The sequence below is a fragment of the Salvelinus sp. IW2-2015 genome, linkage group LG7 (assembly GCF_002910315.2).
Source record: "Salvelinus sp. IW2-2015 linkage group LG7, ASM291031v2, whole genome shotgun sequence".
Lineage (NCBI taxonomy): Eukaryota > Metazoa > Chordata > Actinopteri > Salmoniformes > Salmonidae > Salvelinus > Salvelinus sp. IW2-2015.
The window spans coordinates 24,530,518-24,558,351 of NC_036847.1; the positions used below are offsets into that span (position 1 = coordinate 24,530,518).

The 27,834-nt window shown below is 42.9% G+C and overlaps 1 protein-coding gene across 1 annotated transcript in view; it reads right to left on the bottom strand.

Annotated features, from left to right (window-relative positions):
- The window catches only part of LOC111966653 (nucleolar protein 4-like), a 45,415-nt gene continuing 17,581 nt past the window's right edge, over positions 1-27,834 (bottom strand). Inside the window, exons 2-11 of the mRNA XM_023991508.2 lie at positions 24,646-24,801; positions 21,577-21,688; positions 19,917-20,026; positions 15,545-15,686; positions 10,023-10,309; positions 9,701-9,886; positions 8,996-9,184; positions 6,379-6,498; positions 5,542-5,752; positions 1-5,034 (exon numbers count right to left, since the gene is read on the bottom strand). Coding sequence (XP_023847276.1) covers positions 4,814-5,034; positions 5,542-5,752; positions 6,379-6,498; positions 8,996-9,184; positions 9,701-9,886; positions 10,023-10,309; positions 15,545-15,686; positions 19,917-20,026; positions 21,577-21,688; positions 24,646-24,801 — 1,734 coding nt within the window. The 3' untranslated portion in view covers positions 1-4,813. The remainder of the gene's footprint in view (positions 5,035-5,541; positions 5,753-6,378; positions 6,499-8,995; positions 9,185-9,700; positions 9,887-10,022; positions 10,310-15,544; positions 15,687-19,916; positions 20,027-21,576; positions 21,689-24,645; positions 24,802-27,834) is intronic.

Genomic DNA, 27,834 nt, shown 5'->3' on the forward strand with positions numbered 1-27,834 from the left:
TAGGGCTTTTACGCTACATTTTTATAAAACATCTATACATTAAATTGTCCTGCCAATGCAACGAGAAATCCACTGGAATAAAATATGTCTACAAATGGTTGCGTTTCATTGGTCACAGTAACTGCAGCACACACATGAAATGTAGCTTGTAGTCTTAAGACAAATTAAGAAGAGACCCTTTTCTGGACACACAAAGAAAAGTGATGCGTTAGAAACGTGAATTTAGATCAACCCAGCATCAATAACATAATGTGTATCTGCATTGTGATATGTTGTTGTCTAACCTAGCTATCTTAAGATGAATGCACTAATTGTAAGTCGTTCTGGATAAGAGCGTCTGCTAAATCACTAAAATGTAAATTTAAGTGTAGATGGCAGTTTACTGATGGCTGTTGGAGCTTATGGCTGGCCAAAAGTAAAATAGGGGCAAGGTGAAGGAGACATGGAAGACATTTGAGTGTATCAGGACAGAGCCCTACCCACTGGGCACAGATGTCAATTCAACGTCTATTCCACGTTGGTTMAACGTAATTTCATTGAAATGACATGGAAACAACATTGATTCAGCCAGTGTGTCCCCCAGCGGGTACACTCTTAGAAAAAAGGGTTCTAAAATGGTTCTTCGGCTGTCCCCATAGGAGAAACTTTTTTGATTCCAGGTAGAACTTTTTGGGGTTCCATGTAGAAACCTCTGGGGAAAAGGTTCTACATAGAACCCGGGTTCTACCCTGGAACCACAAATTATTCTTCAAAGGATTCTCGTACAGTATGTTCTAGATAGCTATACCTACACTCTTTGGAAAAAAGGTGCTATCAAGTTGATTAATCCAAATGAGTCTATTCAAATTAACTTTTTAAATGCATTCAAATGTGTACACATGCCTGAGCCCCCATGATTTTTCAAAATAACAGTTTCTAAAGCCTGACTAGTCTAGCTAAAATAAAATGTCTGAAGTCTGATGCGTGCAAAATATACTTCTCTTTTAAAACAGTCTTTTCTTGTGTTGCTAGTAAAAATTCAGATTGAAGTTATTTAGTTAAGACTGTGAGATTGGCTGATTCTTGCATGAGCCTTGCCATGTACTTTAAAACCCAATATTGTGCATTTTAATAATGATTTCCACAATAAGTTATCCATAAGATGATCAGTTTAGTGGACAAAAATCATGTACATTTAAATCAATACAGACATCCAAACTAAAAAGTTAAACACACACTCAGATCAGCTCTCATCATAGAACACCATGATCAACCCATTGTGAGGCATGAGTATCTTAAATATGTAAATTGAATATGTGAATCAAGTATGATTGTTCTGTAACAATGTCCGGTTACAAATATATACCATGTAATTTTATCCTGAGCTGTAAAGTGCTTCCAAACTTGCAATAGATTATACATTTGAAATATGATAAAGAAGTCAAATTTTGTCATGGATGGTGACCATAAATAAATTACAGATTATTTTGTGTATGTCATTTTAGACTGACCTGTTCTTGGAATGATCATCATCACAGCAATGTAGTAGATATGTGCTGCTGACATCATTTATTATTAATTACACTGAAATGTATTCCTCTCTTATATGAATTATCTGACAAATCTACAGTACATTCGGAAAGTATTCATACTCTTTCCCTTTTTCCACATTTTGTTACGTTACAGCCTTATTCTAAAATTGATTAAATAAAACATGTTCCTCATCAGTCTACACATAATACTATATAATGACAAAGCGAAAACAGGTATTTTGACATTTTAGCACATAAAAAAAAAAATATATATATTTACATAAGTATTCAGACCCTTTGCTATGAGACTAGAAATTGAGCTCAGGTGTATCCTGTTTCCATTGATCATCCTTGAGATGTTTCTACAACTTGATTGGAGTCCACCTGTGGTAAATTCAATTGATTGGACATGATTTGGAAAGGCACACACCTGTCTGTATAAGGTCCCACAGTTGACAGTGCATGTCAGAGCAAAAACAAAGCCATGAGGTCGAAGGAATTGTCTGTAAAGCTCCGAGACAGGATTGTGTCGAGGCACAGATCTGGGGAAGGGTACCAACATTTTTTTTACAGCATTGAAGGTCCCCAAGAACACAGTGGCCTCCATCATTCTTAAATGGAAGAAGTTTGAAACCACCAAGACTCTTCCTAGAGCTGGCCGCCCAGCCAAACTGAGCAATCGGGGGAGAAAGGCCTTGGTCAGGTAGGTGACCAAGAACTCGATGGTCACTCTGACAGAGCTCCAGAGTTCCTCTGTGGAGATGGGAGAACCTTCCAGAAGGAAATCCATCTCTGCAACACTCCACCAATCAAGCCTTTATGGTAACCACTCCTCAATAAAAGGCACATGACAGCCCACTTGGAGTTTGCCAAAAGGCACCTAAAGGACTCTGACCATTGGAAACAAGATTCTCTGGTCTGATGAAACCTAGATTTAACTCTTTGGCCTGTATTCCAAGCGTCACATCTGGATGAAACCTGGCACAATCCCTCCGGTGAAGCATGGTRGTGGCAGCATGATGCTGTGGAGATGTTTTTCAGCGGCAGGGACTGGGAGACTAGTCAGGATCGAAGGAAATATAAACAGAGAAAATTACAGAGAGATCCTTGATGAAAACCTGCTCCAGAACGCTCAGGACCTCAGACTGGGGCGACGTTTCACGTTCCAACAGGACAACGACCTTCAGCACACAGCCAAGACAACACAGGAGTGGCTTCGAGACAAGTCTCTGAATGTCCTTGAGTGGCCAGAGCCCGGACTTGAACCCGATTGAACATCTCTGGAGAGACCTGAAAAAAGCTGTGCAACAACGCTCCCCATCCAACCTGACCGAGCTTGAGAGGATCTGCAGAGAAGAATGGGAGAAACTCCCCAAATATAGGTGTGCCAAGCTTGTAGCGTCATACCCAAGAAGACTTGAGGCTGTAATCGCTGCCAAAGGTGTTTCAACAAAGTACTGAGTAAAGGGTCTGAATACTTATGTAAATGTATATTTCAGTTTTTAATATGTAATAAATTAAATGTTTTTTACTTTGCCATTATGAGGTATTGAGTGTAGATTGAGGGGGGGAAACGATGTAATCAATTTTAGAATAAGGCTGTAACGCAACAAAATGTGGAAAAGTCAAGGGGTCCGAATACTTTCCTAATGCACTGTTTAAGGTGCTGACCAGGTTGACTACTTAAAATAATATTTAGTCTTTGTTTGGAATGTTTAAGTGTACCGAGCAATTTTTTTTACTAAAGAGCTTTGAAAGGGCAACTCCACTTCACTTACACAACAAACAGAAATAATGCCAACGTTTACCAACAATAAAACGACCACTTAGGACAGAGTGCTCAAATGACTGGCCTGTCAAAGTATGTTGATAGAGGATGTTACGGCTACAGTACTCTGTGCTGCTCTCACATACAGTACCCACACCATAGCAAGGAACTGTTGAGTAAACTGTGATGCCATCACACATGATCAAGATTGTCTTTTGCTTCTTTTTTAAACAGTGTGTTTTATGTCATAATTTCTGCTAATGAGAAATGCAAAGACCGGTAAGAAAAAGGAGTTGAGGTGGAGAGAATATGGTGGGATTTTGAGGGAAATCGTTTTCTATAGCARACCAACATCTGTTACAAGGAGCACAATGCATTCACCATACATTTCCATGAGACGAACATGTGACGTTCACGAGACAAAGTTTATGACACAACCATATGCTGTTCATATCTGACTGACTTAAACCAACACAAACTGTTAGTCTCTGAAATAATCTCAAATGACTTAACAAAGGTTATTTGACCTCAAGTCTACTATCATTGTATATCAGGTCCTCTGTCCTATTCACATCTGTCTGATTGGTGCCAGTCAATGAAAGGCCTCAGTTATGAGGTTCCAGATAAAGAAGAGCATCTTTCAGAACAGACAACAATGAAGCTACAGTGCTGCCATGAGACATASTTTCTTTTTACACAGCATTCCTGATTGACAAATTACGTTACTGCTCCCAGCGGAGCCTTACAAAATATTATGGGATGTTTGTGGTAAATCTGCTATCTCTGGGGAATGTTTTACATGTTAGCTCATCATGCTGAGACTAAAAGCATGAGGAGGAGGTAGAGGTACGCTAAGAAGACCTCCCTTTGCACAAAGTCCCACAAAAAGACTGAGTATGTGGAAATTGGCTTGCATTTACTGATTATCTTCCATGTTGCACCCTGTTACACACTTTTCCCAGAAGCATTAACCTTTTGCCTGCAATCCAAAGCCTGTAGGTTTGGACACATTACAGTACTTTACCCTACAGGTTTAACATCCCCCTTTTCTATGATCACACTTTGCATACCTAAACCTTCAAACTTTAAAAACTAATGTTGAGGTTAACAGAGCAGTGGCATAATGCCAAATCTGAAGCAGCAATTCATGTTTGACAAATACCTCCTCAGTTTAGAAAGAAAATCCGTGGAAGGAGGTGACTTGGCGGTGTTTCTGGGGGTATAAATTAAGTGGGTGAGGAGTAGGTTTGTTATGGGAATGTAAAAGCTAACTGGGCACTAAGATTAGTGTGAATGTATGGATTTTATATTTCTGTAAATTGTTTGTGTTCCTGTGACCATATATCTACTATCTACATGGCCCAATTGCGCGATGTAGTTTGACTCCTAGTTTTTACTTTGACACTTTACTCAGTTAAACTCTTAAGTGTCTGTCTGTCTGAATGTGTTTGACTGAGGGTGATAGTACAGACAGACAGCCTGGGGAGACGGGTCTTGGCACGGCATAGTTCGTCCGGTCTGGCCTGGTTATGGTTCAGTTCTGCTGCAGGATCAGGTTCTCCAGCTCGTCTGCAGATCGGAGCAGGAAGGCAGCAGACTCTCGGTACCCGGCGATGAGCTGCCTCACCGCTGTGACCTCAGGGGGGCTGAGCTGAGCCGAGGCACCTCCCCCACCTCCACCCTGACCACTGTGACTGTTAGAACTGGAGGAAGAGGATGTGGGAGCCACAGACTTCATACTGAGATCAGTGGGACCTGGAGAGAGAAATGATAGTGTACTTTAAGTGTGATAACCCCATAAAGTAAATAAAGCACAAGATTACTGGGTCACAATTTATTAGATTAGTCCATCTGTAGATGCTCATACTGTCAACAAACTAGCTGTTGCTAAGCAACTGCTTCCTAAGGTTAGGGTTAGGGTAAGGTTGAGAAAAACATTAGGGTAAGGGTTAAAGTTAGAGTTAGGGCTAGGGTTAGGGTAAGGGTTAAGTTTAGGGTTAGCATAAGGGTTAAGGTTAGGCTAGTAGATAGTTCGTTAAAAAATGACTGATAGTCTGTCGATACCCTGTTGAGCATCTTCAGATGGACTATCCAAATAAAGTGTTACCGATTATTTATATACAGAAGGCCTAYATAAAATGTTACATTATTGATATACAATATAGGCAATCAATAATCACACTAATATAGATAGAGGTACATACAGTACAAAAACACATTCTAACTGAATCTCAGTCTAGGACTTAGGTAGAAGCTAATTACCATTGGTCTGTGTGGTGGTGGCACCAGTGGTCGGCAGGTTGTTGCTCATTGCTCCGTAACTGCGGAAGCTGTAGTTGAGGCCCCTGTTGGTGCCGTTGGTGTATGCTGGGTCCTGGGACTGGGAGTAGGCTGAGGCAGCCAGGGAGAAGCCTGAGGGGGCAACTGAGGCTGGGTCCCTGGAGCCGTTCTTATCAGCAGTAGCAGGTTCCTCCTACAGGAGTAGCTACAATAGTTATTACACTGTACTTATTGGAAAAATCACATAGTAATAAGAACATGTACATTTTTAGCAAGATATACAGTATTTGAATCTACTGTAGCTACATACTGTATGTACATACTGGTAATGATGTTACCGACAGAAGAACATGGACTTCATTTACTGTCATGGATAAACAAACACACAAATGAACACACTCCAAAATAACATTAATTAACAAATACACACATGCTGTGAACACACAAATACTGTAACGGCTGTTGGAAGGAGAGGACCAAGGTGCAGCGTTGTACGTGTCCATATTTATTTAATGAACACTGAAATAACAAAAATAACAAAGAGAACGACTGAAACAGTTCTGAAAGGTGCAAACACAAAACAGGAAACAACTACCCACAAAACACAGGTGGGATGAGGCTACCTAAGTATGGTTCTCAATCAGAGACAACGATAGACAGCTGCCTCTGATTGAGAACCACACTTGGCCAAACACATAGAAATATAAAACATAGAACAAAAACATAGAATGCCCACCTCAACTCACGCCCTGACCAAACCAAAATAGAGACATAACAAAGGAACTAAGGTCAGGGCGTGACAAATACATGTACACTCACAGGGCCTTGATAGACATCTAGTCGCATCCTCTTGGCAGCGTTGCGTGTCTCACTTTCACAAGCAGCAGCGAGAATGTTCTCAGCCATGGCAGAGGTGAGGTGTGGGGGTGTGGGCCGTGTCTGACAGCACAGACAATAGTGTTAAGGGTGTGCAGTATAATATTCATGTGTGAGTGAATTTAGTGTATATTTATGCATGTTCATGAAACTTGAAATTGTACATGGGCAGATACAAAATGATAGCTTTCTACAAATCCTGGCCATCCCAGTCTCTACAAACAATCAACCCCCTTCAAATGAAATTCCAAGTTCAAGAACACTGGGAAACTGCGGCACTCCAAAATGTTTCTAAATTAGAGAATCAAGAGCATCTTAGAGTTACAGTTGATGCACAGTCTGTAGTAGAACTTTCGGCCAGTAAGAGGGTGTGGGACGTATTTACAGGTTGCAGTGTTGTTACATTGAACCAGTGGTGACACGTCATTCTGTTTTGAGCACCACATTTTTAGCTACAAAAAACTAAAACAAACTGAAAATATATATACACGTATTAATGCCAAAATATATATACACGTATTAATGCCAAAATAACATGCAAAACAGGCAAACCCAACCCCCCMAAAAACTATAATATATATATTTTGGGGGGTGGGTTTGGGGGGTGGGCTTTGCATGTTATTTTGGCATTAATACGTGTCACATATCACTTTGCAAACAATGTAAAAAAAAAAAATCTTTAATCATTAAGTTAATAAAGCTGCATACAAACATGGTCTCTTTTTTGCTTTCTTGAGTAAGCAGCTCCAAAATGCAGGTGTTTCAGCCTAGCTCAATGCTTTCTGTGGTGGTGGGACAGCCAGGGGAAAATACGGAGCGTAGGKGTTGGTAATGTTCTCTAGTTGCGCCGTGACTGGCTCAGTGTTCTGTCATTCTTTGGGACTCTACGTCACAGCAAAATCTAAGGGTAGAGCTCCAAAATTCAAGCCCATTGGGTGCTGCCATATAGTTACATTAGAAGTGCCCATCTAAGAAGTCTCAAGGTTATTGGCCACAGATAAAATGACGTCAAATCACGTTATATCTACAGTAGCTTTGATTGGACATACTTTCTAAATGATCTTACGATCAAGATCATACTTATGATCAACATCATACTTTCTAAATCTTAGCTAGCAGTCATCATCATGAATTAAGTCAACAATCTACTGGCAAATCCTTTTAATCCTTGTTATATGAAGAGAAATAATTAAGAGAAATTATAGATAAAACGTATCGTGCTCATCGACCATTGAACATAAACATTACACAAGTTGGAAATCGCAAATTCAACAATGAGTGGTTCGGAAGTAATCCGTGGCTAACTGCAAGCATTGCAAAGCAATCACTAGCCTGCTATTCAGTGGAGAGGATGTGTGGTCCTAATTCTGGGTTTAAGGGTCTCTTTTCCAAGCTTAAAATGATAAACATTCAACATTGGCCATGCTGTCAATCCAGCATGATTTCTGCCACGCTCAAAACAACTGTTAACTCGGAACTGGGAAATCTGACTTCAGTGAGTTCAAGACAACTGGGAATTTGGGGAAAAACGAGCTAACCTATAACCTGTTTTAGAGAAATGTAATCATTAAATATTGTAAGAGCTTTCATTGTCTGCTTATATGCCCCCTTTTATTTATCCTACGGTTCTGACTTGGTGTACAGGGAGAACACTGTAAGAACGGCCATGTTCTGAATTCTATAGCTGTACATTTCAAAAGTGTTGAACAAATAGTTTTATTGACAACGTCCGTCCTAGCTCGCTCATTAATGTCTTAATCGAAATTACGGATTGCCTCTTATCCGCTTGTCGTCCCCTTATGCCATAGTTTGTGTATCTCAATTGTCAGTAGGAACCACATTTGTTTAAGCAAGTCAGCCATATCAGCTATGTTTTTTTAAAAGGCAGTAAATTAGGCTGAATGAACTGTTTCACTGCCAGACAAGATAGCCAGGTGTAACAGTGGTAAGGTGTTGGGACTGCTGTTGGGACTCTGCTGTTAGGACAGCTTTATGTAGGCCCTAACAGTTTGTGGGCAGAGTTTGTCACCGTTATAGTGCAATTCATGTATTGTTTCAGTGTTGTGTAGTGGCTTTGGARGCATTGGGCATCCCCAATTGTTTTATTTTGTTTGCCCCATCAAGATTTACATGCTAAAATCCCCACTGCATTGAGCACATCTTCCACACTTATAGTTCCCAGTTTGAATAGTAAGGCTTTTGGAAAGAATGGACCAGCGTATCTCTGATCGTCTGTATGAGAACACACCAGGCTGGAGCATCAGCTCTATTTGTAGAATAGGCCAATGTTTCAGGATTATTTTTTTTAACAATGATTGAAGTCTGTTATGAAGCACAGCCATGACGTSCTGTCCTTTTGGGGCTTCTGAGCTAGAAGTGATGCTCTGGGCATGTTCGTGTGCTGCTGTTTTCCAATGTTCTTGAACTTGGGATTTCACTTGAAGTCATTGTCATATATGGCAACTAATAAAGTCCACTCTACAATCAACCCCCCTTCGTACTAAATAGGGGGAGGGGGGTTAGGGACTATGGGGAGGATACTGAGGGGAACAGTGCCTACCTCAAAACCAACCTTCTTCAAACGGCGGCAGGACTTGAGGTAGGTGCGGATGCGCTTGCGGGAGCGCTCCTGGAACTCAGGGAACTGTCGGCTGCACGACTCGATGATGGCCTGGATCTTCTCCTTGGGCTGCTTGGAGATGGGCACCATGCGGTCCAGGTTCTCATCCACAAACAGACGAACAAACATCTGAGAGGGTAGAGATAGAGGGGGGAAGGGAGGAGAGAGAGGAGGATGGGGTGTATAAGGGAGGAGAGGGGGGAGATAGGTTTAGAAGGGAGACGAGATGATGGGAGGTGTAGAGGGGAGAGAGGAGGAGGGGGTGTAGAGTAGGGGGAAGAGGGAGGGGTATGTGTAAACAGACAAAAATAGCAACAGCAGAAGTGGGGGAGTAAACATGGAGGTAGAGCATGAAAGAGGGTGCAAAGAAAAGGAGCGAGATTAAATAAAGAGGGGGGAGAGATGAGAAGATATAGTGAATGCAAAAAAACATTTAAAATGCACAATAACATGACAATGGTCTTAAGGTTGAGGAGTGCCATTTAACATTTTCCCTCTGACATTTATATTATTTTGAAAAAGTGCTAACTTAACTTCTTTGTAGATATTTGGGTTGCATGAAGACAAATTGTGTTGCATAAAGGACAATTTCTTCAATTTCTTGAAGTATATATTTAGTTGTGACAGCTGCGATGATACTCTTACATTAAATGCTTTCAGCCTCTCTGGGTCCATTCCCTCAGCGTCAGTGATCTTGTCACTGTCATCGTGGTCGTCATGATCGTCATCATCATCATCGATGATCTGAGCATGCCCAGAGGTCAGGTCCTCAGCACTCATGCTCAGTTCTGTCTTCAACGAGTCATAGCTTCCGGAGCTGTGCTGAGGAGACTGTAAACACCCACAAAGAAACAAACACTGTTACTATTGCCACAGATAAGGACACAAAACAGCATTCAAGTTGTAATAAAACATCTGGTGTGGCTATCACCAACACGCCATATTCAAATGTATTTTCTGTTCTTACCTTGTTGCCGTAGTCTGGTTTCCCAGGGGACTTCCTCGTAGGGTCAGCTGAGTAGGGCATCCCAACAGGGCTCCCCACAGGCAGCAGTCTGTCAGTCAGATTGATGGGTTGCTGGTCCTCTGATGAGGAAGAGGAGGAGGTGGTGGTGCTAAAGTCCAGRGGAGCACTCACCCCGTTCTCAGTCACCTCCCTGTATGGAGCCACACCATCTGAAGGGACACTGCCCACAACCATTGCCTCCGGGGGGGTCAGGGATGGCAGTCCGTTGGCACTCTCAGAGTCGTCATCTGAAAGAGAAAGAGGGAGAGAGAGAGCGCGAGCGAGCGTGAGAGGGAGAGAGGGCGGGGAGAGAGAGAGAGAGATAGAGAGAGAAGAGAGGAGCGAAAGCGAGCAGAGAGGGGAGGCGGGGAGAGAGAGAGAGAGAGAGAGAGAGAGAGAGAGAGAGGAGAAGAGAGAGAGAGAGAGAGAGAGAGAGAGAGAGAGAGAAGGAGAGAGAGAGAGAGAGAGAGAGAGAGAGAAGAGAGGCATGATATAATACATAATTAGTCTCAATAAATCCAGATATTATATTCATAAAATTTTCCTTTTCCCGGCCCCCATTTGAAAATAGTGAATTGCCAAATCCTACAAATTGAGGTTTTTGCTAACTGTCATTAAGTAAGATGACTTGTGTGTTGTGAGGATGTGCAATGTAGTTGTTTTTGTAAGAGTAAATGTGTGTTTTATTTATTTACTCAACCATTTCTATCCTTAGCAATCACTCTATTTGTGTGTGTGTGTGTGTGTTGAGGGCTGGGGTGGATTACATGCCTATATGTTGTTGCTCTCAGTGTTTGTATAGGAAGAGGGAGGTATTGGGGTCAACTGTCAAACTAAATAGGGTGTCTGCCACTGTGGAGGGCTGTGTTTCTAATGGGGGAGAGAGGGATGGAGATGATGAGAGAGGAAAGGAGGAGGAGGACATGATGGGATGGTAAGGCAGGATGTGATAGGATGGTAGGCTGAGATGTGATGGGATGGTAAGCAGATGAGGATGGTAGGAGGATGTGATGGGATGGTAAGGCAGATGATGGATGGGGAGGAGTATGGGATGTAGTAGAGGGAGGGATGTGAGGATGGTAGGCAGGATGTGGGGATGGTAGGGAGGATGTGATGGGATGGTAAGGCAGGATGTGATGGGATGGTAAGCAGGATGTGATGGATGGTAAGAGGATGTGTGGGATGGTAGGGGGATGTGATAGGATGTAAGCAGGATGTGATGGGATGGTAAGGCAGGATGTATGGGATGGAGTAGGGAGGATGTGATAGGATGGTAAGGCAGGATGTGATGGGATGGTAGGGGAGGATGTGATGGATGGTTAAGGCAGATTGATGGGGATGGTAGCAGGATGGATGGGATGGTAGGGCAGGATGTGATGGGATGGTAGGGGAGGATGTGATGGATGTAAGCAGGATGTATGGGATGTAGGGCAGGATGTGATGGGAGTAAGGCGATTGATGATGTAAGAGGATGGATGATGGTAGGGCAGGAAGTGATGGGATGGTAGGGGAGATGTGATGGGATGTAGGAGGATTGATGGGAGTAGGAGATTGTATGGATGGTAAGCAGGATATGGATTAGGATGGTAGGGGGAGGATGTGATAGGATGGTAGGGGAGGATTGATGAGGTAGGAGGATGTGATGGGATGGTAGAGGAGATGTTGGATGGATGGTAGGGCAGGATGTGATGGATGGTAAGGCAGGATGTGATAGGATGGTAGGGAGGATGTGATAGGATTGGTAGGGAGGATGTGATGGGATGGTAGGGAGGATGTGATGGGATGGTAAGGCAGGATGTGATGGGATTGGGGAGGGCAGGATTGTGATGGGTGGTAAGGAGATGTGATAGGATGGTAGGCAGGATGTGATGGATTGGAAGAGTGATGGCAGGAGATAGATGGGATGGTAAGGCAGGATGTGATGGATGGTGTGGAAGATGTGGAGAGATGTGTGAGGAGATGGTAAGCAGGATGTGATAGGATGTAGGGCAGGATGTGATTGATGGTAAGCAGATGTATGATGGATGGTAGGGGGAGGTGTGATAGGATGGGTAGGGGAGGATGTGATGGGATGTAGGGGGAGGATGTGTGATGGGATGGGTAAGCAGGATGTGATGGGATGGTAGGGGAGGATGTGATAGGATGGTAGGGAGATGTGATGGATTAGGGGAGGATGTGAATGGGATGGGTAGGCCAGGATGTTGGATGGGAGTGCGTAGGAGAGGGATGTGATAAGCGGATGCGGTTAAGGCAGGATGTGATGGATGGTAAGGCAGGACTGTGATGGGATGTAGGGCAGGATGATGATGAATGTAAGGGGAGGATGTGATGGGATGTAAGGCATGAGGTGATGGCGCTGGGATGTAAGGCAGGGAGGAGGTGATGGATGGGTAGGGCAGGAGTGGATGGATGTAGGGGGAGATGTGATGGATGGTAAGGAGGATGTGAGGGATGGGTAAGGCAGGATGTAGTGGATGTAAGGCAGGATGTGAGTAGGGATGGTAGCAAGGATGTGAGGATGTGGAGGTGTAGGCGGGATGGTAGGGCAGGATGTGATGGGATGGTAAGCAGGATTGTTGATGTGAATGGCTATTTAGGCAGGATGTGAATGGGATTGGTAAGGCAGGATGTGATATGGAGAGGTAGGGAGGATGTGATGGAGGTAGGGCAGAAAGCTGTAGATTGGAATGTTAAGGCAGGATGTGATAGGATGGTAGGGAGGATGTGATGGATGTAAGGCAGTGATGGATAGGAATGTAGAAGGGTGCCCCAGAGTGGATGTGTACATGGTGGGATGGCTAGGGCAGAGCTGTGAGATGGCGAGTTGCTACGGGCAGCGAGATGTGATAGCGGATGGTGAGGGGAGGATAGTGAATCTGGCGCGTTTACTCTGCATTGGTAATCGGCAGGATGTGAGGGAGGATGACTAGGGCAGGATGTGATGGGCATGGGTAAGGCAGGAATGTGTGGATGTAGGGGAGGATGCTATTAGGATGGTAGGGGAGGATGTGATGGGATGGTAGGGGAGGATGTGATGGGATGGTAGGGGAGCATGTGAAGGGATGGTAGGGGAGGATGTGAATGGATGGTAGAGGAGGATGTAATGGGGGAGAAGCTAAGGGGGAAACAGAACCTCACAGGGTGGCATGCAAAGTACAAGTGAACAGTAATAATCTGTCAAAATAACACTAATGTGGGGTTATGCTGTTAAACCACGAAGACGACTCATTTCTACCATCAACTTTTCCTTGAGGCAGGGGAAGCCATCAAAGTCTCCCTTTCCCCCATCCAAATCTAAAAGGCCCCTCTCACAGGCATTTCCATTGTTGTGCTGAGCCTGTGAGGGCTCAGCACAATTTGTAAGTCGCTCTGGATAAGAGCGTCTGCTAAATGACTTAAATGTAAATGTAAATATGGCTTTTTTCTATTGTGTTGACTAGCTAGAATCCAGCCAGTGCAAAATCTGTGACTTTTACTTTGAATATACTATTCAATACAAACTGGTAACCAGAGTGTCTGGTTGTCTAGAGTTTTTAATATCTGTAGTTTCTTAGTGGATGTCCACTTTCCCATCATGAGTTAGTCATGGATGGAGGTGGGGGTGGCTGGAGAACCCTCAGACATTAGGGATGATTGAGGTTGGGGTGGGGTAGTGAAACACAACACATAATGATGGATTTGGTTGGATTAGTACATTAATAGAAGCACAAAGTGCTCCCTATCCTATACTACTAGTACATGGTTCTCCCACACCTGCTTAACGTACAGTCGTGGCCAAAAGTTTTGAGAATGACACAAATATTAATTTTCACAAAGTTTGCTGCTTCAGTATCTTTAGATATTTTTGTCAGATGTTACTATGGAATACTGAAGTATAATTACAAGCATTTCATAAGTGTCAAAGGCTTTTATTGACAATTACATGAAGTTGATGCAAAGAGTCAATATTTGCAGTGTTGACCCTTCTTTTTCAAGACCTCTGCAATCCGCCCCCTGGCATGCTGTCAATTAACTTCTGAGCCACAACCTGACTGATGGCAGCCCATTCTTGCATAATCAATGCTTGGAGTTTGTCAGAATTTGTGGGTTTTTGTTTGTCCACCCACCTCTTGAGGATTGACCACAAGTTCTCAATGGGATTAAGGTCTGGGGAGTTTCCTGGCCATGGACCCAAAATATCGATGTTTTGTTCCCCGAGCCACGTAGTTATCACTTTTGCCTTATGGCAAGGTGCTCCATCATGCTGGAAAAGGCATTGTTCGTCACCAAACTGGAGGATGTGTTGGCACCATTCTTTATTCATTGTTGTGTTCTTAGGCAAAATTGTGAGTGAGCCCACTCCCTTGGCTGAGAAGCAACCCCACACATGAATGGTCTCAGGATGCTTTACTGTTTACATGACACAGGACTGATGGTAGCGCTCACCTTGCCTTCTCCGGACAAGCTTTTTTCCGAATGCCCCAAACAATCGGAAAGGGGATTCATCAGAGAAAATGACTTTACCCCAGTCCTCAGCAGTCCAATCCCTGTACCTTTTGCAGAATATCCGTCTGTCCCTGATGTTTTTCCAAGAGAGAAGTGGCTTCTTTGCTGCCCTTCTTGACACCAGACCATCCTCCAAAAGTCTTCGCCTCACTGTGCGTGCAGATGCACTCACACATGCCTGCTGCCATTCCTGATGGCAGCAGGCATACTGGCATACTCTGTACTGGTGGTGCCCCGATCCCGCAGCTGAATCAACTTTTGGAGACGGTCCTGGCACTTGCTGGACTTTCTTGGGCTTCCTGAAGCCTTCTTCAAAACAATTGAACCGCTCTCCTTGAAGTTCTTGATGATCCGATAAATGGTTGATTTAGGTGCAATCTTACTGGCAGCAATATCCTTGCCTGTGAAGCCCTTTTTGTGCAAAGCAATGATGACGGCACGTGTTTCCTTGCAGGTAACCATGGCTGACAGAGGAAAAACAATGATTCCAAACACCACCCTCCTTTTGAAGCTTCCAGTTTGTTATTCGAACTCAATCAGCATGACAGAGTGATCTCCGCCTTGTCCTCGTCAACACTCACACCTGTGTTAACGAGAGAATCACTGACTGTTACGCACGCCTCTGAGAAGAGGGAACGCAACTCCCTGCTACAACTCAACTGATGTCAGCTGGTCCTTTTGTGGCAGGGCTGAAATGCAGTGGAAATGTTTTTGGGGGATTCAGTTAATTTGCATGGCAAAGAGGGACTTTGCAATTAATTGCAATTCATCTGATCACTCTTCATAACATTCTGGAGTATATGCAAATTGCCATCATACAAACTGAGACAGCAGACTTTGTGAAAATGTATATTTGTGTCATTCTCAAAACTTTTGGCCACGACTGTACATCCCAAATCCCACTCAACCAATRGAAACAGGGACATACTGTAAACAAACAAACATACAGTACGCAAAAACACACACACTCTCACACACAAACACACGAAAAGGCTTACCGTCTTCCTCTTTCAATGCGGCTTGTGGGCTGTGTACCATCCCTCCATTGGGGGGACTGAGCTCAGGGACAGGGGGACGCTCAGCAGAGACCCACGTGGGCTCAGCCATATCCATGTCCTCACTGCTCACCGAACTTTCATCCTGAGAAGAGAGAGAGAGAGAGAGATAGAGAAAGAGGAGAGAAAGATTGAGACATTTCTCAAATTACGATTTCGTCCCTGAGGACGATTGAATAGGCTGCTGAAGATTTGATTGTATTTAATTTATTACGATCCGCATTAGCCGACGCCAATGGTGACAGCTAGTGTTACTGGGGTCCGACACATAACGAACAAGACATTACAGACTAAAGACTATACAATTGATATACATTTAAAAACATTAACATGTAGTGTGTGTGTGAGGGTATCGTTCAGTTACACATACATGTCGCGAGGTGTCGCTTTATTCGTTTTTTTAAACCAGATTTGCTGTTCACTTGCGCTATATAAGATGGAAGGGAGTTCCATACACTCATGGCTCTGTATAATACTGTATGTTTCCTTGAATTTGTTCTCAACACCTCTGGTGGCATGTCTGATTACAATAAAGAGCAAAAGTGGCTCTGTTCTGGGCCAGCTACATCTTAACTAGGTCTTTCTTTGCAGCATTTGACTATATGACTGGACAATAATCAAGATAAGATAAAACTACAGCCTGCAAGACTTGCTTTGTGGAGTGTGGTGTCCAAAAATCAGAGCGTCTCTTTATTAYGGACAGACCTCTCCCCATTTTTACAACCATTGGATCTATGCTTTGACCATGACAGTTTACAATCTAAGGTAACACCAGGTGATTTAGTCTCTTCAACTTGTTCAACAGCCACACCATGCACTACCATATCCAGCTGAGGTCTAGAACTTAGGGAATGATTTGTACCAAATACAAAGCTCTTAGTTTTAGAGATGTTTAGGACCAATTTATTACTGGCCAACCATTCCAAAACAGACTGCAACTCTTTGTTAAGGGTTTCAGTGACTTCATTRGCTATGGTTGCTGATGCGTATATGGTTGAATCATCAGCATACATGCACACACATGCTTTGTTTAATGCCAGTGGCAGGTCATTGGTAAAATAGAAAAGAGTAGAGGGTCTAGAGAGCTGCCCTGCAGTACACACACTTTACATGTTTGAGAAGCTTACATAAAAAAAGCTATTTACTCAACAACAGATTATGGTCAATATTATCAAAGGCTGCACTGAAATCTCACAGTACAGCTCCCACAATCTTCTTATTGTCAATTTCTTGTGTCAGTGCAGTACATGTTGAGTGCCCATTGTTTACAGAGAAATTAGCAAAAAGCTCACCTCTAACTTTGTACAGTGCTAATGCAATTAGTAAAATCAGTCACACTACGAAATGCTACCAAATAAATCACATAATACTGTGAATATATAGTTTCACAGACATATTGTTGCATTTTTTATGGTTTGAGCGAAATCGTTAAGAATAATATAAAACCAGTCTGCACACCACCAAGGTGAATTGGTTTAGTCTTGACTCTTGATTGACAGTGTTGAGGGATGGGTAATGTATTGATGCTCCAGTGCCAAATCAACACAAATGTGTTTCTATTTGTCATTGTTACTTCTTTTTGATATTTATGAGTCTTATTTTTGTATATATTTTTATATTTATATAKTTTTAAATATTATGATTATTGATTTGTGTTGTTCCAAATGTCTGAATAAAAATTATAGTTAGTGCAGAATGGTGCTTTTTTTACATTGGCGGGAGGGGAGGGGTCCGCCCAGGGAGCCATACAAGCTAAAAACGCCACTGGGTAGCGGAATGACTTTGACTTCCCTCCAGGCCTGTCGACAAAGGCTTTCCTCTAGACTCACATTAAAGACGACGGATAGGAGTGGTAATAGAGTCAACTACCATCCTCAGTAGCTTTCCATCTAAGTTGTCAATGCCAGGAAGTTTGTCATTATTGATCGATAACAATCATTTTTCCACCTCTCCCACATTAACTTGTAGAGAGCAGCAGACTACAGGAGTAAAATCACATACACTATTTTCATGTGAGCGAGCATTCAGTACACATGTCAAACACACATAATAATATGCATTATTACAAATGTCAATAGAAAGCACTGTACACAGTCACAGTTAGCCAACGCCATTTTCTCCTGACACTGCCAACACCACTGTGGAACTTTGACAGCAAAAGGGTAAGAATGAGGGAAAAAATCTCCCTGTTAAATAATGTGTACTTGCAGTACTGCTATTTTTAACTGTGGAAAGAAGAAACCTCAAACATGCTCACTATAGCGGAACATAGACAGGAATGGACCAGAGTGGGTTCGTTGCCAGAGCTTGAGGAAAATAAACAACAAACACAGACTACAACGATGGTGGTGCTGAACATTGTTTTATTATATAGCGGGAGGAAGGGTCCATAGTCAGTTGTACAACAATGCATTCAACTGAAATGTGTCTTCCACATTTAACCCAACCCCTCTGAATCAGAGAGGTGTGGGGGGCTGCCTTAATTAACATTCACCTCATCAGCGCCCCATCAGCACCCAGGGAGCAGTTGTTGTTCGGGGTAAACTGCCTTCCTCAGGAAGAGAAAGACTGATTTTTACATTGTCGGCTCAGCGATTTGATCCAGCAACCTTTGGGTTACTGACCCAACGCTCCTACCCACCAGGCTACCTGCTACTGAACYTCTACCAACAGGGAGGACAACAACTCTGAATGTAACATTCTGCAATACACTGGAGTACCTAGTCACAGAGAAGCAACCCAACACAGAGAAACAACCTCCACAATACGTCCATATTTGATATTGTCTCTGTCAACATCTCAGTGTTGTCTTGTCGCCGCCAATCAACATGCTTTTGGTCCTCTTGTAGAATGAATGACCAATACTTTGGTAAAGTGGTTACTTACAAGCTAGCCTTGCAAGCCGCCTGATCTCGCTAACTTAAGTAATTTAGGCTACTTACAAGCAGCCCTGGTTTATATGCATGATGAAAACAAAATCTGCTCTTTCCAGGCCAAGGGTTTTGCCGATGGGGTTAGCTAATTTATGAATACACTTGCTAATGCCTCTGAATAAAAACCTTGAAATATATCATGAATGCAAGAGAACACGTTTGGCAGAACCCCACACATACAGTACAGTACAATAAGCACTAAGCACACACTGCTATCCTCCTGAGGAAACACAACACACCCCTCTGAGGGTTCTGTAGAGGACTGAGGCATTTACTGAAGGCTCTATTAGTGATGCATGACATAATAAAGAGAGCGAGAGGAGGGGAAGAGAGGGGAGAGAGAGAGATTGAGAGAGAGGGAGAGAGAGTGGCAGAGAGTTATAGAGATTAATTTAGCCACTTATGCATGTCTAAACAACATGCACAATCTCCAAACAAAAGCTGTGAAAAGTGACATCATGATGACATAGGCTAACATTCCCTGCTGCCATAATGTCATCTGGGSACGCAAAGGCAAGATTCATTCAAAAYGGAACTGACAGTGAGCTGCATCATTACAATATCTGAAAAATATGTTTAGTAGGCATAATATTGCTACTAGCCAACACAGACGATGGATCAAATTATTGTCAATATTGTAAATAAATATAAATGTGTAAAATACACATTACTAAACATGGGTTTAAGCACAGGGAATAGCTCTTACCTAGATAGGGTCCTGGTTTTCACCTAAATAAAAAACAGCAAGTTGTATAATACATGCTTCCTCTCTTTGTCAACAACACTTCTATCCTTCCGGTGATTTCACAAAAATCCTACTGCACGGGTATGCATTGAAGTCCAGTGTTGGAGGAGAACAAGGCGGAGCGTTGCCTCTGATGTTACTATCACGGTACAGTGAGTTCAGTATCCTACAGTGGCATACAGTCTAATCTCTTGGTGTCTTTAGATTTTGATTGGTAAATCTGCTGCTGCCTCCTATGGTTTGTTTGGTTAATTTGTTGATTCCCACCCCTCCATCTTTAAAAAAAAATCACACTTTTTTATAATTTCTAGTAGGCCTATGCCTTGTGCTGAATGGGAAATTCTAGACTAAGATGATGAACTGAGTCAATCTGGGATTTTATTTTTGCAAAACATTACAGTTGAATGGGTCCTCCGGTTCCAGAGAATGTAAACCTCTCAGTGTCTCTCCAACTCACAAAGTAATAGAAAGTTGTGGATATGTGAGAAATGTTGATGATTTCTCTCAATCAGCCCCCCCACACACACCAACGTCACTCTCTTCTTTTTCTCTCTCTCCCCCTCTCTCTTTCTCACACACACACAGCACAGCATTCACACACACGCACGCACACACACGCACACACACTATGCCTTACCCGCTCATTGGCAGTCATGCACTGTAGTTTCATCTGTTTCAGGTAGGTGGCCGTCAGGGGCATGTTGTAGTCAATGAGGTCCGGGACCAGGGATGTTGGTCGATCATTTTCTGTACAGAACATAGAGCACAGTAGGTTGGTGGCACCTTAATTGGGGATTACGGGCTCGTGGGAATGGCTGGAGCGGAATAGGTGGAATGGTATCAAATAAATCAAACACATGGTTTGATGCCATTCCATTTGCACCGTTCCAGCCATTATTATGAGCCGTCCTCCACTCAGCAGCCTCCACTGACATAGAGATAGATACAGTAAGATGTTTTTCAAGACAAACAATCAAGTAAAACAAGCCAGGTATGATCTCTTTTGTACCACTTTAACTGAACAAAACTCTCATTGCTCAAACCAAACAGAGATGCCTTTAGAACTTTTTGACTTCTCCCACTTTCCCTTTGGGCTCTGCCACTCCCCTACACTGTCTATTGGTTTTCTTTGACCAGAGAGTTCATTCATCTGATCTGGTTTCTCTGGTTTCTCTGATCTTAATTAGAAGCAGTCTCTGATTTTAAGGCAATAATGACAACCAGTAGGCACTGTGGCCCTTTTTTTCATATTCTGTTATATACTGTTGTTTTCTCACTGTGTATGTACAGTATATACTCTATTCTCAAAATAGCTCATCCTAATATTTCCTTTCCAAATGGTATACTGTCTATACACAACACATATTTATATTCTGGATTCTGACACATGCTCACTCTAATATATCTACTCTGGATTGTTAATTGGACTCTATATTTCTTGATTTTTTGTTTTGATTTCTCTTTTGTATTTGTATTCTATTTGAGATACAATCTACTGCACTGTTGGAGCCAATAAACATAAGCATTTCGCAGCGCCTGCTATAACACCTGCAAACCTGTGTACGCGACCAATAAACTTTGATTTGATTTGATCTGGAGTCATGGACTGCTGTTCTAATGCTGTAAACCAGGGGCGTTAAACTCATTCCATGGAGCGCCTAGTGTCTGCAGGTTTTTGACAACCAGGTGAGGGGAGTTCCTTACTAATTAGTGACCTTAATTCATCAATTAAGTACAAGGAAGGAGCGAAAACCCGCAGACACTCGGGCCTCCGTGGAATGAGTTTGACAACTATGCTGTAAACTAAATGGGAAGCCCTCTGTGTTCCACACTATGGCCACTAGAGGGACCCCATGCTACTTCTCTTGGAACATCTCTTTCATAATTTAGGACCTCTTGGGTCTTTCTTACATCATTTGATGGCCTCTGCTTTCAACCAAAGTCCACACCTTTAATTGGCTGACGAAACATACACAGAGAGCTAAGATATATTTAAACGACAGATTGGACATTGAGTTGAGGGTGTGAAACACAACGAATATGGAGCTATAAATGTACTAGCAGTCAATTAAATATTTCATTATTTGTGGTAGCATTGCAATTAATAATTTTAACAAAGGCAGTAGGAAGGTGATACATGTTATAACGATGCATTAGAAGTCTTTGGCATTGTTGCTATTCAGATAGATATCAAATTGAAAGAAGCCTTTCTTTTCAAACAAGGATTTAATGACTGAATAAATATATGCAGTAAATTAATAAAAAGGAACCAGTAGACTGACTGGGAAGTTAGTTACCTTTAAACTCTGCAGTGTTGGGATTGATGTGCATCCTTTTCTGACACTCTCCACAGCTCATTAGGAAGCGTGTCACTGCCTCCCTGGGCAGGAAGGCATATGTCTCCGCTATCTGTGCCAGGGGAAAGGTCAGAGGACAAAGCACAGGTCAGGAAGGACAGGAGCAAAGGAGGCATGAACTGTTATTAAAGCCTGAGATCAATGATTATGTTAATGCTGTGTTATGTGGCATGGTGAGGAATGAGGAAGGAATCCTCCCTCAAGGACTCCAACAACCTCTCTCTCTCTCTCTCTTGGCTACTGCCGAAGCCCTGACCGTTTGACTCTACCATCTACTTACAGTGCATTTGGAAAGTATTCACACCCCTTGACTTTTTACACATTTTGTTACGTTACAGCCTTATTCTAATATGGATTAAATGCCCCCCCCCCCATCAATCTACACACAATACCCCATAATTACAAAGCAAAAACAGGATACATTTTCTGTTGTTGCAAATATTACATTTACATAAGTATTCAGACCCTTTACTCAGTACTTTGTTGAAGCGCCTTTCGCAGTGATGACAGCCTCAAATCTTCTTGGGTATAACGCTACAAGCTTGGCACACCTGTATTTGGGGAGTTTCTTCCATTCTTCTCTGCAGATCCTCTCATGCTCTGTCAGGTTGGATGGGGAGCGTCGCTGCACAGATATTTTCAGTTCTCTCCAAAGATGTTTGATCTGGTTCAAGTCCGGCCTCTGGCTGGGCCACTCAAGGACATTCCTATGTTGTCTTGGCTATGTGCTTAGGGTCCTTGTCCTGTTGGAAGGTGAACCTTCACCACAGTCAGGTCCTGAGTGCTCTGAAGCAAGTTTTCATTAAGGATCTCTCTGTACTCCGTTCATCTTTCCCCCGATCCTGACTAGTCTCCCAGTCCCTGCCGGTGAAAAACATCCTGACAGCATAATGCTGCCACCACCATGCTTCACCGCRGGGATGGTGYCAGGTTTCGTCCAGACGTGAGGCAAGGCATTCAGGCCAAAGAGTTCAATCCTGGTTTCATCAGACAAGAGAATCTTGTTTCTCATGGTCTGAGAGTCTTTAGGTGCCTTTTGGCAAACTCCAAATGGGCTGTTACGTGCCTTTTACTGAGGAGTGGATTCTGTCTGGCCACGATATCATAAAGGCCTGATTGGTGGAGTACTGCAGAGATGGTTGTCCTTCTGGAAGGTTCTCCCATCTCCACAGAGGAACTCTGGAGCTCTGTCTGAGTGAACATCAGGTTCTTGGTCACTTCCCTGAACAAGGCCCTTCTCCCCCGATTGCTCAGTTTGGCCGGGCAGCCAGTTCYTTGAAGAGTCTTGGTGGTTCCAAACTTCTTCCATTTAAKAATGGTGGAGGCCACTGTGTTTTTGGGGACCTTCAATGCTGCAGACATTTTTTGGTACCCTTCCCCAGATCTGTGCCTCGACACAATCCTGTCTCGGAACTCTACGGACAATTCCTTCGACCTCATGACTTGGTTTTTGCTCTGGCATGCACTGTCAACTGTGTGACCTTATATAGACAGGTGTGTGCCCTTCCAAATAATGTCCAATCAATTGAATTTACCACAGGTGGACTCCAATCAAGTTGTAGAAACATCTMWAGGATGCACCTRRGCTCAATTTCGAGTCTCATAGCAAAGGGTCTGAATACTTATGTAAATAAGGTATTTCTGTTTTTCGAAAAACCTGTTTTCGCTTTGTCATAATGGGGTATTGCGTGTAGATTGATGAGGAAAATGTTTTAGTTCATCCATTTTAGAATAAGGCTGAACCGTAACAAAATCTTTTTCAGATTGTTTTTATTACTTGTTAAACTAAATCTCTTTCTCTGAGCAATTGTATTAGTATAAAATAATATAATTTCCCACTTTTTGTAGCATATAACATAGCTCAGTATTTGTATTATTTATATTATACAGTGTTTTTTGCTCATCTTTATCAAGGGTGCCAATCATTTCAGACCTGGCTGTATATTTCCCTCTCTCACGCTCTAGCTCCCTTCCCTGTTTATCTCTGCTTCTCTGCCTCCCCTGGCATTTCCCTGCTAAACAAGGCGACCTTCATGTGACCATGGCGAGGCAGCAGGGGTGCCCAGCTCAYCCCCCCCCCTCTCCTTCCCCCAGAGGCAGAGGAGAAGGAAAGGCCACCCAGAGGAATCTGCACTTCCCAGAAGGCCACAGTGACAGCTTCATATTATGCCCCAATGGCGCTCAGTGCCTTCTCAAAAGGGTACGTACTATGAGACATGACAGGACCTCTCTACGGGGCAGGGGCGAGAGGCAAGAGGGAGAAAAGGCCCTGGTCCCTGGGGGGTGTAACAGCCATGCTTCCCAAAAAACTATCTCACAAAACAGACAAAGACCTCCCAGCTGCAGACACAGACATGGCATCTCAGACCTAACTAGATGCTGAATACACTGGGTGAATACACTAGGACTGGGTGATTACAGATACACCATAAAACAATTTAATCTGGGAATGCATATGCTGTTGATTATGTGGTATGTATGGATTTTACTTTTGTCTCCCGTTRAGGATGCCTTTTTTCCTTAGTAGCTACTGATGATATGAATAAGAAATAGCCAGTCTATAATATGTATATTTTATGTGGCAGTCTCTAAGAGAATAGGAAGAATATGTTTTAGTACAGTCTTTAGCAGGGGTAGGCAACTAGATTCAGCCGAGGGCCGATTTTTGTCGGCGCGGATGATGAGGGGGCCGGATCATAATTATAATAATTTGTACACTGCAAATTGACCACAACTAAGCCCCAAACAGATTGTATTTGAAAATAACAATAATTTCATACCTTGATTACATTGAGACACAATCACATACAATATGTCTCTTTTTTCATTTGTGGAAAATACTTGGTGAACAGATTTCCTAAATGAAACTCATTCTTAGCAGAATACTGGGTGATTTTAGTATTTTTTTTAGAAAAAACGAACCCCCCCAAAACATATATATATATATTTTTTTTTTCTTCTAAAAACTTTGGAGGGACAAAATAAATCACTTGCGGGACGGCTTCTTACCGCTTTGTAGGTCTTCTTCTGGCCAGCGTGTTTAGGTGCTCTACCAGGGTCGGCACCCATCTCCACATGCATGGCATAGATGATGTCGAAGAAGTCCTCCACCACTGCCACCCTCTTCAGGGACAAGCTGTACTGGGCCGAGCCTGCATCTGCACACTGGAAGACAGAGAGGGAAACATTCAATACCCTGCCTGAGGAAACTGAGGCCTCTGTGTGTGTGTGTGTGTGTGTGTGTGTGTGGGTGTGTGTGTGTGTGTGTGTGTGTGTGTGTGTGTGTGTGTGTGTGTGTGTGTGTGTGTGTGTGTGTGTGTGTGTGTGTGTGTGTGTGTGTGTGTGTGTGTGTGTGTGTGTGTGTGTGTGTGTGTGTGTGTGTTTACAAAAAAAGCACGTCAAATTAGCAGTATTACATTTAGAGTTCACATGTTAACACCACTTTTTCACGTGAGGAAAATAACATGTTTTCACCTCACATGTGAATTTCAATTGCAAATGTGAAAATCATATTTTACATGTAAGAAAACTCCAACTGTATAAAAAATCTCACTTTGACATGTGGAATTGCAGATTCACATGTTTGGTTGAACTAATGTTATTCTCCGTACATGTGAAAGGATGGTGTTAACAGTAGCAATGTTTCCACTCGTGAAATTAGGGCGACCACAACTAAAAATCCCAAATGTGGGCCAAGGCAACGATTTTGCGGGACATTTGCGGAACAGTCGACAGAATACATTTTTGGGAGGTAGGTTAATGGATCATGTGCAAATGGCGACATAGTTCTGCTGTATGAAGGTCACTGCCTGTCAAAGGGGTAATCCTTAGTTGCTACATCCATATAAATTAATGATATGTACCCGTTGATTTTTGAAGAATATAACGTATAAATGCCTCTTGAGCTTAATTCAACTGTTGTATCCCATCAGAACCCAAAATATAAAATGTTTTACTCCAATGTTCGAAACAAAGTAGATGTAAACAACCACTGTATAGCCTCAAAACATGGTTAAAACGATCATTTTGATATCATGGACAGCCCTCGCATCCATAGCGTAGTCTACTGATTGAGAGCAGGACATTTCTCCAGTCTCATCCCTCAGATTTGTACTGAAACTGTGGTGGGGAAAACACTTTGTTATTGTTTCAATTAAGGATTGCCGCTTTAAACACCTTAAATAGAGTAATAGTGTTATTATATGGTGCAATCTTCTAGTGAGTGAGTTACTTTTATGCAATTAATATCAAGCAAACTTCTGAAGTCGAGAACAAAATTCTTACTATTGCAAACAAAAATAAYGATATTGAAAGCAAAACATAAAACCCAAAATATTGATAGCAAAAACAAAACATTTCAAGGAAATAATTTYGAAATGTGAAAACAAATAAAATCTAAATGGTTGCCCCAAAAAAWTTTATCAGGGATTTTTTAAAATGATAACATGATTAAATAAAACGTCTCCCTGTTTCCTGCAATTTTCCCCATCTTTGGTTATGTTACACTGGCCTTTGCTTTCGCTGCCTTTTTTCCAGTTGCAAGTTTTGGCAATTTAATTCCAGAAACATAGTATCCTGCATCGCATTACTAGTTTGCCTCTGAAGGTAAGCAGGGTTGGTTCCTGGATGGGAGACCAGAAGTAGCTGGATGTGGTAAAAAAGAAACCAGAGAAAAAAAAGTAAAAGGTGGAAACTTTTTTTTTCATGAGGGGAAAACAGCTGAAACTTCACACCTGTCCCAAAACCACGTCTCACTCATATGATATAGATGTGTTTTTATTTTCCCCGTGATTTGTTTATTAACGTGTATTTTTTGTAAGGTGTGTGTGAGCACATGCATGTATACCACATGGGGATGTGTGAAACTCATTCCTCAGCCTGAAGTGTCCCCCCTTGCGACAGCAAATAGCTAGCTTTTAGTGTGACGCCAACTGGTAAGAGGCTTTAGGAGAGCGGTCACGTGTGCTAGCAAAGCAGAGGTCCCGAGTTCGCACCAACTGTGGGCCCAATCGGGAGGAAGTGTACTCACTAAGCAAGCAGTGTGACGTCCTTTACACATGCACGTGTGTGTATCAGTTCTATAAGGAAAAATATATCTGAAACATAATAGTCATGAAAATCTGAAAATATCCTAACCCCCAAGGCCATTAGCTGATGCAGGGCTCGTAGTGTGAATGTTAACAAGATGGCTTTCTTATTCAAGCATTGAGAACAGTGAATATGATTCAGCAGAGTAATATGGATCAGCACACAGGAGAGAAGAATATGGAGCAACTCAAACAGGGTGCAGGAAAAATCACCCCTGGGTCAGCTCTCCTGAGATGTCCAGTGCTACGGTCTGTGTCCATGTAGATCCCAGCTCTACAGGCTGGGTGCCTGTCTGTGTCCATGTAGATCCCAGCTCTACAGGCTGGGTGCCTGTCTGTGTCCACAACAGAGAGAGATAATCAAGCCCAGAGTCAATTACACGCCATCCATATTTGGTTAAAGAGATTTTGATCCCTTTGAAGGGTTGCGTGTGTGTGTGGTGTGTGTGTGTGTGTGGTGTGTGTGTGTGTGTGTGTGTGTGTGGTGTGTGTGTGTGTGTGTGTGTGTTGTGGTGTGTGTGTGTGTGTGTGTGTTGTGTGGTGTGTGTTGTGTTGTGTTGTGTGTTGGGTGTGTGTGTGTGTGTGTGTGTGTGTGTGTGTGTGTGTGTGTGTGTGTGTGTGTGTGTGTGTGTGTGTGTGTAGTGTGTGTGTGTGTGTGTGTGTGTGTGGTCAGTGTCTTGTCTGTGTCGTTTGCGCACGCTCATGTTTGGTGTTTTAAATGCTCTCTGTCTGTATAATTCAGCATAGTACCACAAGGTGAATGTTGCGTTGCTGGAGGAGACCGAGCTGTTGAATGGTTGTGGTAACTATGTGTTCCATCAGCATCACAGGGCGTTTTAGCAGGAGGAAGACATGTCAGCAGCCCTAATCACGCTATCACCACATAAACTATCACCACTCCAACTCCTAACTCTCTCTTCGCTCTCTCATCTCTTCCCTTTTGCTTTCTCCCCCCTCATCTTTTCTAATCCCATAGGTACTTTGGCTCTCCCCCATCCCCGTCCTATCTCTCTCTCTCTTCTCCTCTCCCTGTCCCACTCCAAACAGCTCTGTTGCTAGAGAGACTGGGGGGTTGAATCAGACGCCCCCCCCCCCTCCACAGTGAGAGGAG